Consider the following 13,666-nt stretch of genomic DNA (forward strand, 5'->3'; position numbering starts at 1 on the left):
GATGCTAGCTGGTCCTGGCAGACCTGGCAGCTTAAATTAAAAAATCCCTCAAGATGAAAATAAAAAAAAAGATCATAACCACAAAAGTTGCATTTAAAAATTCATCTAGATTTTGGATAAATATGGAATTTTGTTAATTTAGATAATATAATTATAATAATTTAATCGTATAAATATTCTAGTTTGGAAATTTGGGATCTTAAAGAAATTTTTTAACAATGGTTAGAAAGAAAAATGGCAAGTACCTTTCTATAATATAGCTGAACCATATTTTTTATTATTTTGTGTTTCTGTAGAGTTTTCACATCTCACAGTGGATGAAAGAAAGGTTGTCACTGTCGCTGAAGTTGTGCAGGACTTAATAAAAGCTCACGAAGATAAAAAGAACGTGAATCTAAATGCATTAAAACATAAGATCTCTTCAAAATATGGACTCGAATCTTCTCCAAGATTAGTCGATATTATTGCAGCAGTGCCTGTTAACTATAAGAAAATATTAATTCCTAAATTGTTGGCAAAGCCCATAAGAACAGCTAGTGGGGTATAGTATATCATTTAATATTTAATTATAACTGGTTCCTGGTTCATAATATATGAATTTTTGTAATATTATAGATCGCTGTAGTGGCTGTTATGTGTAAACCACATCGATGTCCACATATTAATATGACAGGAAATATTTGTGTATATTGTCCAGGGGGTCCAGATTCTGACTTTGAGTATTCCACTCAAAGTTATACTGGTTATGAACCAACCTCGATGAGGGCAATTCGAGCTAGATATGATCCATATTTACAAACTAGACACAGAGTAGAACAATTAAAACAACTTGGTCATTCTGTAGATAAAGTAATTTCATAAATTAAAATAGTAATATACCTAATTTATGATTAATTATTTTTTAGGTAGAATTTATTGTAATGGGTGGAACATTTATGAGTCTTCCAGAAGACTATCGTGATTATTTTATTAGGAATTTACATGATGCCCTTTCTGGCCATAAAAGTGCATCTGTAGAAGAAGCAGTAATATTTTCAGAAAGATCAAATACTAAATGCATTGGGATTACTATAGAAACCAGACCTGATTACTGCTTGCAGAGGCATCTTTCTGATATGTTGAAATATGGCTGCACTAGACTTGAAATTGGTAAGAAAATTGACTTGATTATGAATTATTGTTTTATTTGATTGTTTATATTTAGGTGTTCAGTCAGTATATGAAGATGTGGCATTAGATACCAATCGAGGACACACTGTTAAAGCAGTATGTGAAACGTTTAATTTAGCTAAAGATGCAGGATTTAAAGTTGTGGCACATATGATGCCTGATTTGCCTAATGTAGATTTAGAAAGGGACATTGAACAGTTCATAGTAATTGAAATACCAATTTTAGTAGATAATATATGACAGACCCTCCTCCTCATTATACTCCTCCTCCTTCTCCTCCTCCCACCTAAGCCTCCCACCACTAATTCTACTCTTTTTAAATAAGCTCACCTCTACTTCTTTATATTTCCAATATATCTTTGTTATTTATTATTAGGATGTTCATTTATATCTAGTTTGAACATCAGTAAGAATAAATAACAAAAATATATTGGAAATATATTGGGTAAGCTTATTTGAAAAGTGTAGAATTGGAGGAAGAGGTGTATAATGAGGAGTAGGGTCTCTCATATATTATCTACTAAGTTTATTTTTAAATGGAATATTTCATGTATATCATTTTTAGGAATTCTTTGAGAATCCAGCATTTAGAGCAGATGGTCTAAAAATATATCCCACACTGGTCATAAGAGGAACTGGTTTATATGAATTATGGAAAACGGGGCGATATAAAAGTTATCCTCCATCTGTTCTGGTGGACTTGATAGCAAAAATCTTAGGATTGGTGCCACCATGGACTAGAGTATACAGGGTGCAAAGAGATATTCCAATGCCATTAGTTAGGTAAATACTTTGAATAAGAAGACTAAGGAAGGAGCATAATGCTAAAATCTAGATGGAAATTGTGGCAGAACTTAAATTAACAGTGACACTATCGCGATTTATCGAAAAAGACTCTAAAATAGTTGGTTGTGTAGCGTGCGGTAGATCTCGGCAAAAATTGAGTGAAATAATGGAACAACTTTTCGCTAGTAAGTGACTATATAATATACATACGTTTAGTAAACCGATCATTTATTCTACTACTGATAGTTGTATAAAGGTAGTAAATCTAGATGGAAATTGTGGCAGAACTTAAATTAACAGTGACACTATCGGTAGATCTCGGCAAAAATCGAGTGAAATAATGGAACAACTTTTCGCTAGTAAGTGACTATATAATATACATACGTGTAGTAAACCGATCATTTATGAAATTCACTTAAATTAACTAAATTATATATTTTTTTTGCATTTTAGCATTTATTTATTACTTGTCAAAGATCAGATGTCAAAGAATTTAGATACGTTAATTTGACTTACCTGCTTCAGTAGCGTATGGGATGTTTGTGTTAATAAATATTTATTATAACTTATCTATTTTTATTAGAATTATATATTTTTATAACAATTTTAATAACTACCAACATTTATTCACAACGTAAAATAAAACAACAAATTATTGAGTCTACCCCATGTCTACCCTACATCATAGTTTTACATTTTTTAAATAAAATTAGAACGGCACTGATAAACCGGAATTTAAGTCGGCCATATTTGAGGCCCATCGCGGTGTACTTAAGATTTTTGATATGCTCCTTCCTTAGTCTTCTTATTCAAAGGGTAAATATTATATTTTTAAATTAAATTTTCTGCATGTTCAAAACTCTCCCAAAATTATAAAATAGGTAGCAAATTCGTTATATTTTTTTAACTGAAATCTGAAAATATTTAAAAAAGTCCTTTTCATAAACTGAGCACATAAAAATACTCTATAATGTGTGTATATACAGTGTGAGTCAAAACTTGACCTATTGCTCCCCCACTATTTCAAATAATAATAAATGTATTTATTTCAAAAATGAAACTTTTACAAAAAAAAAAAATATTACAAAAGAGAAATAATATTGTGATATATATTTGTGTATATCACAAAATAATGAAGCAAATATAAACAAAATAATTAGATAGATACTTAGATTACAGTTGATGGTAGAAATCTTTAATGTTAAAAAAACAGCAAAATAAAACACTAAGTTACCATAATACACCAAAACACTTTACTTTTGTACTGGACGCGCGTTTCGCTAACTAAAATTAAAGCTAAACTAATATCTACAAATTGAGCCTTTATATAGGCGCTCAGTTTGCACTGACCAATTGAATCAAAACCAAACAAACGTAACAATTAGCGAAACTAGAGCAATAGGAACAGAGAACTGCCCGGAATTGGACCGTTACCTTTGTTCATATTATCTTTACATTTATTAATGTTGACGCTCTCATATGCATCTAATTGTCTGTAATTTGAGACTTGTTTAATTAATTTTTAATAAATTAATGTTTTATACCGAAAAAATATGGTTTCTATTCACACACCATTTCAGTAGTTTTTAATAAATGACAGTAATGTACAACTTATTTAAAATTATAATGACAGACATTTCTACCCCAATCATGATGATGTCGTTTATCTTGCATCACACGGTATTTTAGATATCTCTTTTAGTTCTGGCGTTGAACACGGTAACCTTCGGGAATTAGCACTTGAACGCATGAGCGACCTAGGTTTAAAATGTCGAGACGTTCGTACAAGAGAAGTCGGCATAACAGAAATTCACGAAAAAGTTCGACCTGACGATGTAGAACCGGTAAGAAGAGATTACGTTGCAAATGGCGGATGGGAAACATTTTTGAGTTATGAGGATCCAAAACAAGATATTCTAATTGGACTCCTAAGGTTAGTTTTGGTGGAATACTTCTTGATTTGTTAGTTTGGTTTGATTTTGCTTGTATTACAGGTTAAGAAAATGTTCTAAAGAGTATACATATCGACCTGAACTCATAAATAATTGTTCAATGGTAAGAGAACTACATGTATATGGGAGTGTTGTGCCAGTTAGTGGAAGAGATGAGAAGAAGTTCCAACATCAAGGTAAATATAGCCAAAATATATTGACGCGTTTATTATGCTTATTTCTTTTTATTGTTTAGGTTTTGGGGCACTTCTTATGCAATGGGCAGAAGATATTGCAATAAATGAACATAAATCTACAAAAATAGCAGTTATATCTGGAGTTGGCACAAGAAACTATTACAGAAAATTAGGTATAAATATTACATGATTACTTAGACGTAAATATCACTTATCAATTTATTATTTCTTTTTAGGATACTACTTAGAGGGTCCATATATGGTTAAAACTTTAGTCAGTGATAAATACGAAAGTTCTTTTAAAGTAATTGATGGTCCTAAACTTGAAATTAATACTCCATTTGAAAAATCATTTAAAATATACAATAATGATGAAGAGGCAGATGATGAATGGTTAGATGAATATGATAAAAGTCATGGTTTTAGTGTATAATATTACACATATTATACTATAAAAATATTAAGATATTTATATTTAAGTGTTAAATATATATAATTTAAATTTTATTTGACATTTAAGAATTAATTTTAATAACAATAAAAAGACTAACAAATATTTAATTATTTATTTTTTCTTTATTATCGAATACAGTCCGTTTCAATCGCGTTTTTTGCTCGTAAAAGCATTGTTACATGCCACATGCTCAACTTTGAAGCGGCATCGTACATCCTGATTGTGTTTGCATATCCCTCTACGTCTTTAAGCTCAATACAGTCTAGAAGGCACAGGATTAGTTGGCATTCTCTAGAAATAGTTGAAATATAAGTTGGATAAAAAAAAGACGTCAAGTTGATTTTATAAAATGCCGATCGATTATAGTTTTGTGTGTAAAATTATAAAAAATAGTTCATATTAAATAAACTTTTAGTCACGTGATTAAGCTTGACCGACAGAGCGTTGCCCACTTTTACATATTTTTTTTAATCAAAATATTTTAGGAAACAAAAATAAATTAATTATAAATATACAGGGTGCTACAAATTCGAGGTACGAGCATTGGTATCTCAGAAACCGTAATAGATACGAAGATGGTTAAATTGGGGCAAAGTTGCGCCTTGGGATGTTCGCCAACATGTTATCAAAAAAGTTTCAAAAGTTTCAAGGATTGTTGAGTTTTTTGAGAAAAACGGATTTTTTTGAAAATCCATTTTATTTTTTTCTGTCCTTACTTTTTAGAAAATCTTATAACTTTTTTGATTGTACCTATCTTAGTCAACATCCCAAGGCGCAACTTTGCCCCAATTTAATTTTTATTTTTTTACCAATGGTCGTACCTCGAATTTGCAGCACCCTGTACACTTCGCACGAAAAGATGTTCTAAAAAGAACAACGTTCGTCTGCTAGGTCTGCTAGTAAATCTTTTAAAGTTTAAAGTATCACAAGACTATTTATTTAAACCAAAAACTCGTAATATAAAACTAAAGTGTCAAAACGAATGACAATTTCAGAAAATAAATAAATAAATGTGGCATCTTAAGCCGCGTCCTAGCTACTCGAACAAAATGTTCGCGAACATATATAATTAAACAGATACTAAGTGAAAATTGTGAGATAGGTAGATTTATAAATAATAAAGCCAACAAGTACAGCTAGCCTAAGCTTATTAAGGAGTGCGAAGCGTGGAGCGCCGAACGGCTAGCTTGTATGCCAGAGCGTGCGTCTGCCTATGCTAGAGCGCGCTAGAGCGTCTGCCTATGCTAGAGTTCTTTTTCCGACAGGTGTCGGTAAATCAAAAGGAGCGAACGGCGTGCATTTCGGCGGACATTGTACCGGACACTTGGAAGGGTCTCATTTAATTGCGGGCGTCCATCTGTGATTTTTATTTTTTACCGAGTATTCGACAATGAGAGACGCAGTTATTGACTGGGATCGTGAAAAACATTTACAATTAATTTGTTTACACAAAGAAAAGATTTTATAATTTTAATTTTAATGTGGGTTGAGTGTGAATAGCTATGTAGCTAGACTTCGTCCATATAATTTAATTTTTGTTAATAAAGACCATTATGATTATTTTTTATTAAAAACCGGAATTATTATGGGATTCTGAAATTAAAAATTACTACTTAATAGGAAGTTTGACACATTTTTAGAAATAAATATACCGGGTGTTTCTGAATGTGGTTCACTTCTATAACTTTTTTAATTTTTTAGATAAAAAACGAGATCTGGTATGTTAGTATAGGACATAAATCGGAATTGATCGACGTTTTCATTTATTTTCGGTCACTACCTATTTCACCGGAAATGACAACAACTTTTAATTTAAATGATACCCTCGGTATTTTTTTACCGTATATGATAGAAAATGACATTCTAAATAGAATGATATATTATATGTCAACTTTTGACATTTTCAATTTAAAAATGGCCATAAAAAAACGTAACGACAATTTTACTCCAAATACCAAGTATGTGGTACCAAATTATTCGTAAAAAATGCTTTTTCCAAATATGCTGAGCCAGCCTCGTACCATTTGAAAAATTTGAGTTATCATTAAAAATACGATTTGGGCATCTTTTAAGCGGCCATGAAAGGATACGAAAAAAAATTACACGATCAAATATATGTTTCCAAAGTTCGTTGATTACAAATTAATAGTTTTAACTCAGTCTTGGCACTCTAGATTGAAATTTAAAATGCTATTTTTATTTAATTGGAATTATCTAAAATTGACGTATGGTATGTCATTCTATTCAGAGTGTCATTTTCTATCAAATAAAGTAAAAAAGTACTTAGGATACAATCTAAAAATACAAAGTAGTCATTTCCGGTGAAATAGGAAGCGACCGAAGGTAATTGAATACGTCAATCAATCCCGATTTATGTCGTATACTAACAAACCAAATTTCGTTGTATTATCTGAAAAAATAAAAAAGTGAGCCTCTTTTGAGAAACACCTGGTAGAATCGGCTGAAAATGAATACAGATCTTAAAAATACACTATAACGAATAATCTACCAAAAGACCCCTGTGACCCTCCGCCTGCTAAATATTGATTCGTCAACGACAAAAGTTCTTAAACTGTTTACCGGTTAATTTGTTTAATAAAATGCTTGCACTCGAAATCCGGGCACTCGAAAAAACAGCCACTACCTAAACGCAGCCTAGATCTATAGAGCAAACAGGTTGTCGCATTCTTCCCCGCACCTCAGTCCTCGGGACCGATGCGATGGGCTGTGCCGTCGTCGTGAATTATATATGTTCGCGAACGTTTTGTTCGAGTAGCTTGGACGCGGCTTTACAGAGCAGCAGAGCTACTACCTGAATTCCCAGCGGGAAATTTAAATTCCAGAAGTCAACCCGGCGCCGAATATGTTCATGGTTGGCAACAATGAATTTAAAAATCGCGCCATCGATTACGTAACTAAAAGTTTAATTGGTATTATGTTGTTATTCACTGGCATTTGATTCATATTTCTAAGGTATCTTTACTGCGTTTCTTTCAATTTTTTCCATCATATAGTATAACTATATAAATCTTAATATAACGATATAAAATGTGTGTTTTTTTACTAAATAAATTATATACAGTTGTAAGTTAAGTTATCACTTATTAAAATCGGTTGCCGTCATCTACAGATACATATACATACAGGATACAGGGTCGCTTTTATGTATGGAAACGGTCGATTATTAGGTAAAATATAGGAGGTACCGCAAAAAGTTAAATACAAAAGTTATAGGGTTTGTAAATATCTATTAGCGAGCAGTAAATTTAAGTATACAGGGTCGTTCATAAAGTCGTAGCACATCAAAGTTTCATATTTTTAAATAGAACCTGTATATTATTACATATTTCAATTATTCCTTCAATTCTAAGCAAAAATCGAAACACACAAAGTGTACCTCAAAGCAACTGTTTCCGAGTTGGCTTTTGAAAATATCACTTAAACAATTCGATTTAATTAGTTTCGATGTGTTCGGTTTGGTTTAATGATGCCATTCTGCCGAAACTGTAATACTATCGTAATGGGTTTTTAAATTCCTATTAGCTACTAGTAAATTTAAGTATACAGGGTCGGTCATAAAGTTGTGTCACATCTCATTTTTTTTAAATTAAATAATAATGACTTTTTTTTAATGAAACCCTCTGTATATTATTGCATATTTCAATTCTTCCTTCAATTTTAAGCAATAATCATTATACACAATGCACATAAATTGAAGAATTGAAATGTTAAACGAAGATTTTGTAATTTCCAGACTTGATATACTCTCATTTTATACATCTATAAATGCTAACTTGAGAACTAAAGTTAAATATTATTAAGTATCACAGTTTTGGCAGAATAACATCGTTAAATTAAACTGAACATATCGAAAATAATTAAATCAAATTGTTTAAGTGATATTTTCAAAAGTCAATAACTCGGAAATGGTTGGTTTGAGGTACATTGTGTGTATTTCGATTTTTGCTTAGAATTGAAGGAAGAACCGAAATATGCAATAATATACAGGGGGTTCCATTTAAAAAAAATGAAACTTTGATGGGCCACGACTTTATGACCGACCTTGTATACTTAAATTTATTACCCGCTAATAGATATTTACAAACCGTATAACTTTTGTATTTAACTTTTGTGGTACCTCCTATATTTTACCGAATAATCGACCGTTTCCATACATAACGGCGACCCTGTATACAAGGTGATACATATACGACGATGGTAGGTTAGATGAGGGTTAGATGGTTATGGAAAACTGGTGATTGGTGATTGGATTATTTTCAAAAATTGGATTCTTAGTTAAAACACTTTGAGTTATGCGTTAAGTAAAGTCACTATATTCAATCCGTCTGCGTCTCAAGTATTTTTTTAAGAATATCTCCAAAATTCTGTCATTAAATTTGGAATAAAATCACTCTACAATGGTATTTTGAAACATAATATATAATAATAAACAAAAGAAGTTGAAGCTGTCAAAAATACAGAGTGCTCTTTAAGATTCTTCGTTTAAGCTCATCTTTAGGTCAAACTGCAATTGGTATTTGTTTTTTTTTATAATGGGAACTGCGACTTTCGATAAATTTATATATTGTATCCAAATTTCATATTTAACTGATAAAAAAAAACAACGAAATTACGGTCTGTATACACCGATTTTGTTATAACCTCATACAGCTATGGATGTATTGTTTTTTCACATATACCTGTTCTTGTAAACTTACTTCGAGTCTTTGAACTGTATAGACATATCACAATAACGATTTATAATTGTTTCTACTATGTCAGGATCATTGCATAAATGACAAATAGCGGCTCTAAATAAATATTCTCTGGCGTTATATTGGATTAGTGAACTGGACAGATCAAAACATGCAATATCCTAAAACAGAAAGAAACCCGTTTAATAAAAGAGTTTAGTTTAAAAGTTTAATTGCTATTAGTTAAATCATAGCCTATTCGTAACCAGCCTACGGATTTAAGACCACTCGCAGTGAAATCTGCGTATCTAATTTAGATATTTGCTTGTCTTATATGTATTATATAGTCGATATTATGCAGTCGAGTTCTGTACTTCGTTAAAACTGCATTTGGAAAAACGACTGAGACGGGTACTCTGACTGCTGGCATGTATATGAGAATAGGCGCAGCAGCTAACGCGAATACTCAAAAACAAGCGATGATGGTCAGCTGATATTAATTAAGCTGTGATAAAATGATGGTATTTTTATTCTTTCAAAAATCCTTTAGGAAAAAATACGGAGGAAGGAAATAAGGAAGGAAAGTATAATCTTCAAGTAGGCTTTGATAAATACCCATAAAGGATTTTTTTGGATAGATGAATCCGCCACATAGGTGTAGACATTCTTTAGGCTTTGATACTTTGATTTAAACCTTTATAAAAATTATAATGAAATTTTTCATTTCTAGTATTTATCTGTCAGTAAAGGCGGCTCCACGCATTCGGGTATTTGACAAATACACGAATATTTGTAGATTTGTCTAAATTACTTTTTGGCACCAAGCAATATTCTTGAATAGTTTCCAAGATGGAAATGGAAAGCGATTGGCTTAACTCACTAGTTTAGAAATAGTTTTGATATAGTTGTAGAATGTAGAATGTATAGGAGGGGGTTAATCACCGCGACCTTACAAATTTATTGTCTCCCTTTCTTGAGTTATATAACGAGTTATAACTGATTATACAGTCTCAGGGCTTTGATAACAGCCAGTATCTGAGACGGTTTTACAGAGTTCTCCATCTCCGATGTTGTCTCGACGCACTCAGTGATGAGGAGTTGTGGTGTTTCCCCAACAAATTGGGGCCTCACATTGCAAAGAGGCTATGTGGAGAAAAAAGTATTCCTGCAAACGAACGATTAGCTGTAACTCTTTGATTTCTGGAAACTGGTAGTTTCAAAAGTCTTAGATATTTATTCAAAATTTTGCCGCAGATTCTGAAGATTCGCAAATCACAAATCATTCCAGAGGTGTGTATTGCATTGATTAATGCATTACGTGTTTCAATAAAACTAAGGAATTTATTTTAATCCGTGTTTTTTTCAAATCAAAATTTTTAGAATTTAGAATTTTGAGAGGGCTTTAAATAAGCAAGTAAATTTAGTTTTGTATTTCAGAAACCACTCGGTATAGTATAAGACATTATAGTATTTTTGGAATGGAAATTTAATGGCAAGAAATATACAGTATTCCATTTAAAATATACAACTTTAGTTTGAAAATCTGTTTGAATCACCCTGTGTGTTAAAAAAAAATTTTCAAAATGTGCGTTATCATTATTGTCCCCACATTACGTAAAAAAATTTATATAACCAAACCAAACCTAATATACGGGGTGCGTCTCAAAAGTGGCTCACCCCCTATAACTTTTTTATGTTTTCAGATAAAAAAACGAGTTTTGGTATGCCAGTATATGACATAAATTAGGATTGATTGACGTATTCAATTGTTTTCGGTCACTTCCTGTTTCACCGGAAATGAATACAACTTTTGATTTTTAAATGGCACCCTCGGTATTTTTTTTACTTTATTCAATAGAAAATGGCATTCTGAATAGAATGACATATCATATGTCAACTTTTGACATTCTCGCTTAATAAAAAATTGTATTTTAAAATTCAATCTAGAGTACCATGGCTATGTTAAAAACACTAATTCTTAATCAAGGAGCCTTGGAAAAATAGGTTTGATCGTCTAATGTTTTTAGTGTCTTGTCCTGACCAGTTAGAAAATGCTCAAATCGTATTTTTCATCATATCTCAATTTTTTCAAATGGAACGGGGGTGGCTCATTAGCATATTTGGAAAAAGCATTTTTTTACGAATAATTTGATGTCAAATTTTCATTACGAACCGCAAGTTATAATTTCAAATAAACCGTATACGAAAATGTCAAAAGTTGACATATGATATGTCATTCTATTCAGAGTGTTATTTTCTATCGAATAAAATAAAAAAATAACGAGGGTGCCATTTAAAAATCAAAAGTTGTAGTCATTTCCGGTGAAACAGGAAGTGACCGACAACAATTGAATACGTCAATCAATCCTAATTTATGTCATATACTAACATACCAAATCTCGTTTTTTTATATGAAAAAATAAAGAAGTTATAGGGGTGAGCCACTTTTGAGACGCACCCGGTAGAGCTTTTTCGGAACATGGGCCACCCTGTATTTACCAAATTTCCAAATATTTGTGATAAATATCCGAGTAAATCGTAATATCTGATCTCGTAAATATCCGAATGTGTGGAGCCGCCTTTATACAAAGCGAAGTTTGATCGTAAAAGTTTCTAATTATTATATCACAAAATCAATTTTTTTGACTTTTTTATTTTCATTTACTTATTACTTCAATATTTTATGTCCCTTAAACAAAAATTTACCTGCAGTACGTTCAAGGGCCAACGAAAAGTTGTTTTAAAAATAGACACATATTCTAATTTACTTCGAGCTCATCTTAATAAGACTAATCTCAGAAAATCGATGTCAGATAAACGTAAAATAGTACTACATCCGCATCGATGTGACCATCTACGCCACTGGATCGATTTATTCAAACGCGGCACAAAAACTGGTCCGCACCTCAGGTGGAATTAAACACGAAAAAGGCATGTAACGAAGCTATTTAAAAACAACCTGAAAAATCTTGATGGCTTTCTGGTATTTTCCCTCCAACGAGGAAAATTCGGCGACCTTTTGCATGCACCTGTTCGCCATAGAATGATGGTTCTCGTCTCTGAACAAATCCGCCGCTTTTTCGTAATGCACGATGGCTCCGGTCATGTCGCGGTCGTCTTCCATCACTTCCGCGATGGATTGGTGGAGCTTGGCGGCAGTAAGAAATTTACCTGTAATGATAGTGGTAATAGTTCGCAGGAAAATAAATATTTTAACTTCAACAGGGTGGTTTAAAAAAAGTGTAAGTGGATCGGGACGATCTTTTTAAAATGTAACACCCTGTGTATTATTGCATTTTGCTTTCCTATTAATCATTTTACATAGTCCAAAAATATTTTTTTTATAATTTCAGAGATGTAAATAAATAAATGAAAAAATATATTTTCAGCCTTTTTCGAAAAATATTAGAAATATAAGATATGATTTTAAATCAAAGGTATGCTAGGTACTTACTAGAGTTGGTCTGTACCTACCTTATTATAAGTACCTAGCATATAGTTTTGGTTTCATATTCAAAATTCCATGCCAAACTTTCTAAATATAAAATAATTTTTATTCGTTTTTTTTTAATGGAGCACCCTATACGTATTTTTTTTTGTTAGATGGAGAATTTAAAAATGAATATTTTTTTGTATTTAAAGTATTTCAAAATGTTTAACGGTTTTATACATTATTCACGGTATTAATATATAATATACATAGCCCTTTCAACGGTAAAATACCAGACAAAAATCATTAGGTGGATTTGATAAAAATTAACTGTTAAAATAGTCATAAGTATGTGATATAATACCGCGAATATTTGCGAAACTGTTAAACATTTTGAAAAACTCCAAATTTTTTAAAATAAAGAATAGTTTTACTTCGTTTTATTTTAAATGCAACACCCTGTATATTATTTTTTGTTATATGGAGAATTAAAAAAAATCAACATTTTTGTTGCTTTGCAACAAGAAAAGTTTGCTTTGAGAATTTAGAACATTCTGTATGATTTAAGATTTCCAAGTAGCCGAGCAAGTAGCATTTTCACGACTTGCGACCACATGTTTACTAAACACACCGTTGGATTAGTTACAAAAATTAGTTAGCTCCGTACCTTGGGTATTAAAATAAATGTAAACGTTTTTGTAACGTTGTGCCGACGTTGAACTAGTACTACAACAACGTAAAAGTTTCTGCGACGTCGAATAAACGTTGTCTTGTAACCTTTTTTGCTTAAGTGACCTTTAGGTGATTGTGATTCGGACAACGTAGTTACAATGTTGGGCAATAAAAAGTTTTCCGACGTCACTTTCAGGACCTATTCCAACGTTATGCAAACGTCGTCTGTTTTACTATTTCCAACGTTGTTTAGATTTCCTTATTCGTACGTTGGTAGGACGTCGAGCTACTACATTTTTGCAACTGTATTGAACCATAACCTTAAATCTTAA

At 31.7% G+C, this 13,666-nt stretch overlaps 2 protein-coding genes across 2 annotated transcripts in view; one reads left to right on the forward strand and one right to left on the reverse strand.

Moving 5' to 3' along the window:
• Window positions 1-98: 98 nt before the first annotated feature.
• LOC115891876 (probable elongator complex protein 3) lies at window positions 99-4,543 on the forward strand. The gene is made up of 10 exons (XM_030912476.1): window positions 99-237; window positions 297-541; window positions 616-849; window positions 906-1,149; window positions 1,205-1,374; window positions 1,736-1,953; window positions 3,659-3,889; window positions 3,951-4,084; window positions 4,144-4,257; window positions 4,321-4,543. Exons 1-10 carry the CDS (start codon window positions 219-221, stop codon window positions 4,515-4,517), a joined length of 1,806 nt encoding a protein of 601 aa, XP_030768336.1. The 5' UTR covers window positions 99-218; the 3' UTR covers window positions 4,518-4,543.
• Window positions 4,544-4,636: 93 nt separating this feature from the next.
• Window positions 4,637-13,666, reverse strand: part of LOC115891904 (alpha-soluble NSF attachment protein-like) — a 38,547-nt gene continuing 29,517 nt past the window's right edge. Inside the window, exons 3-5 of the mRNA XM_030912507.1 lie at window positions 12,192-12,403; window positions 9,257-9,414; window positions 4,637-4,829 (exon numbers count right to left, since the gene is read on the reverse strand). Of these exons, the coding sequence (XP_030768367.1) occupies window positions 4,664-4,829; window positions 9,257-9,414; window positions 12,192-12,403 (536 nt within the window). The 3' untranslated portion in view covers window positions 4,637-4,663. The remainder of the gene's footprint in view (window positions 4,830-9,256; window positions 9,415-12,191; window positions 12,404-13,666) is intronic.

The sequence above is a fragment of the Sitophilus oryzae genome, unplaced genomic scaffold, assembly GCF_002938485.1.
Source record: "Sitophilus oryzae breed Bouriz unplaced genomic scaffold, Soryzae_2.0 scaffold_1009_pilon_pilon, whole genome shotgun sequence".
Lineage (NCBI taxonomy): Eukaryota > Metazoa > Arthropoda > Insecta > Coleoptera > Curculionidae > Sitophilus > Sitophilus oryzae.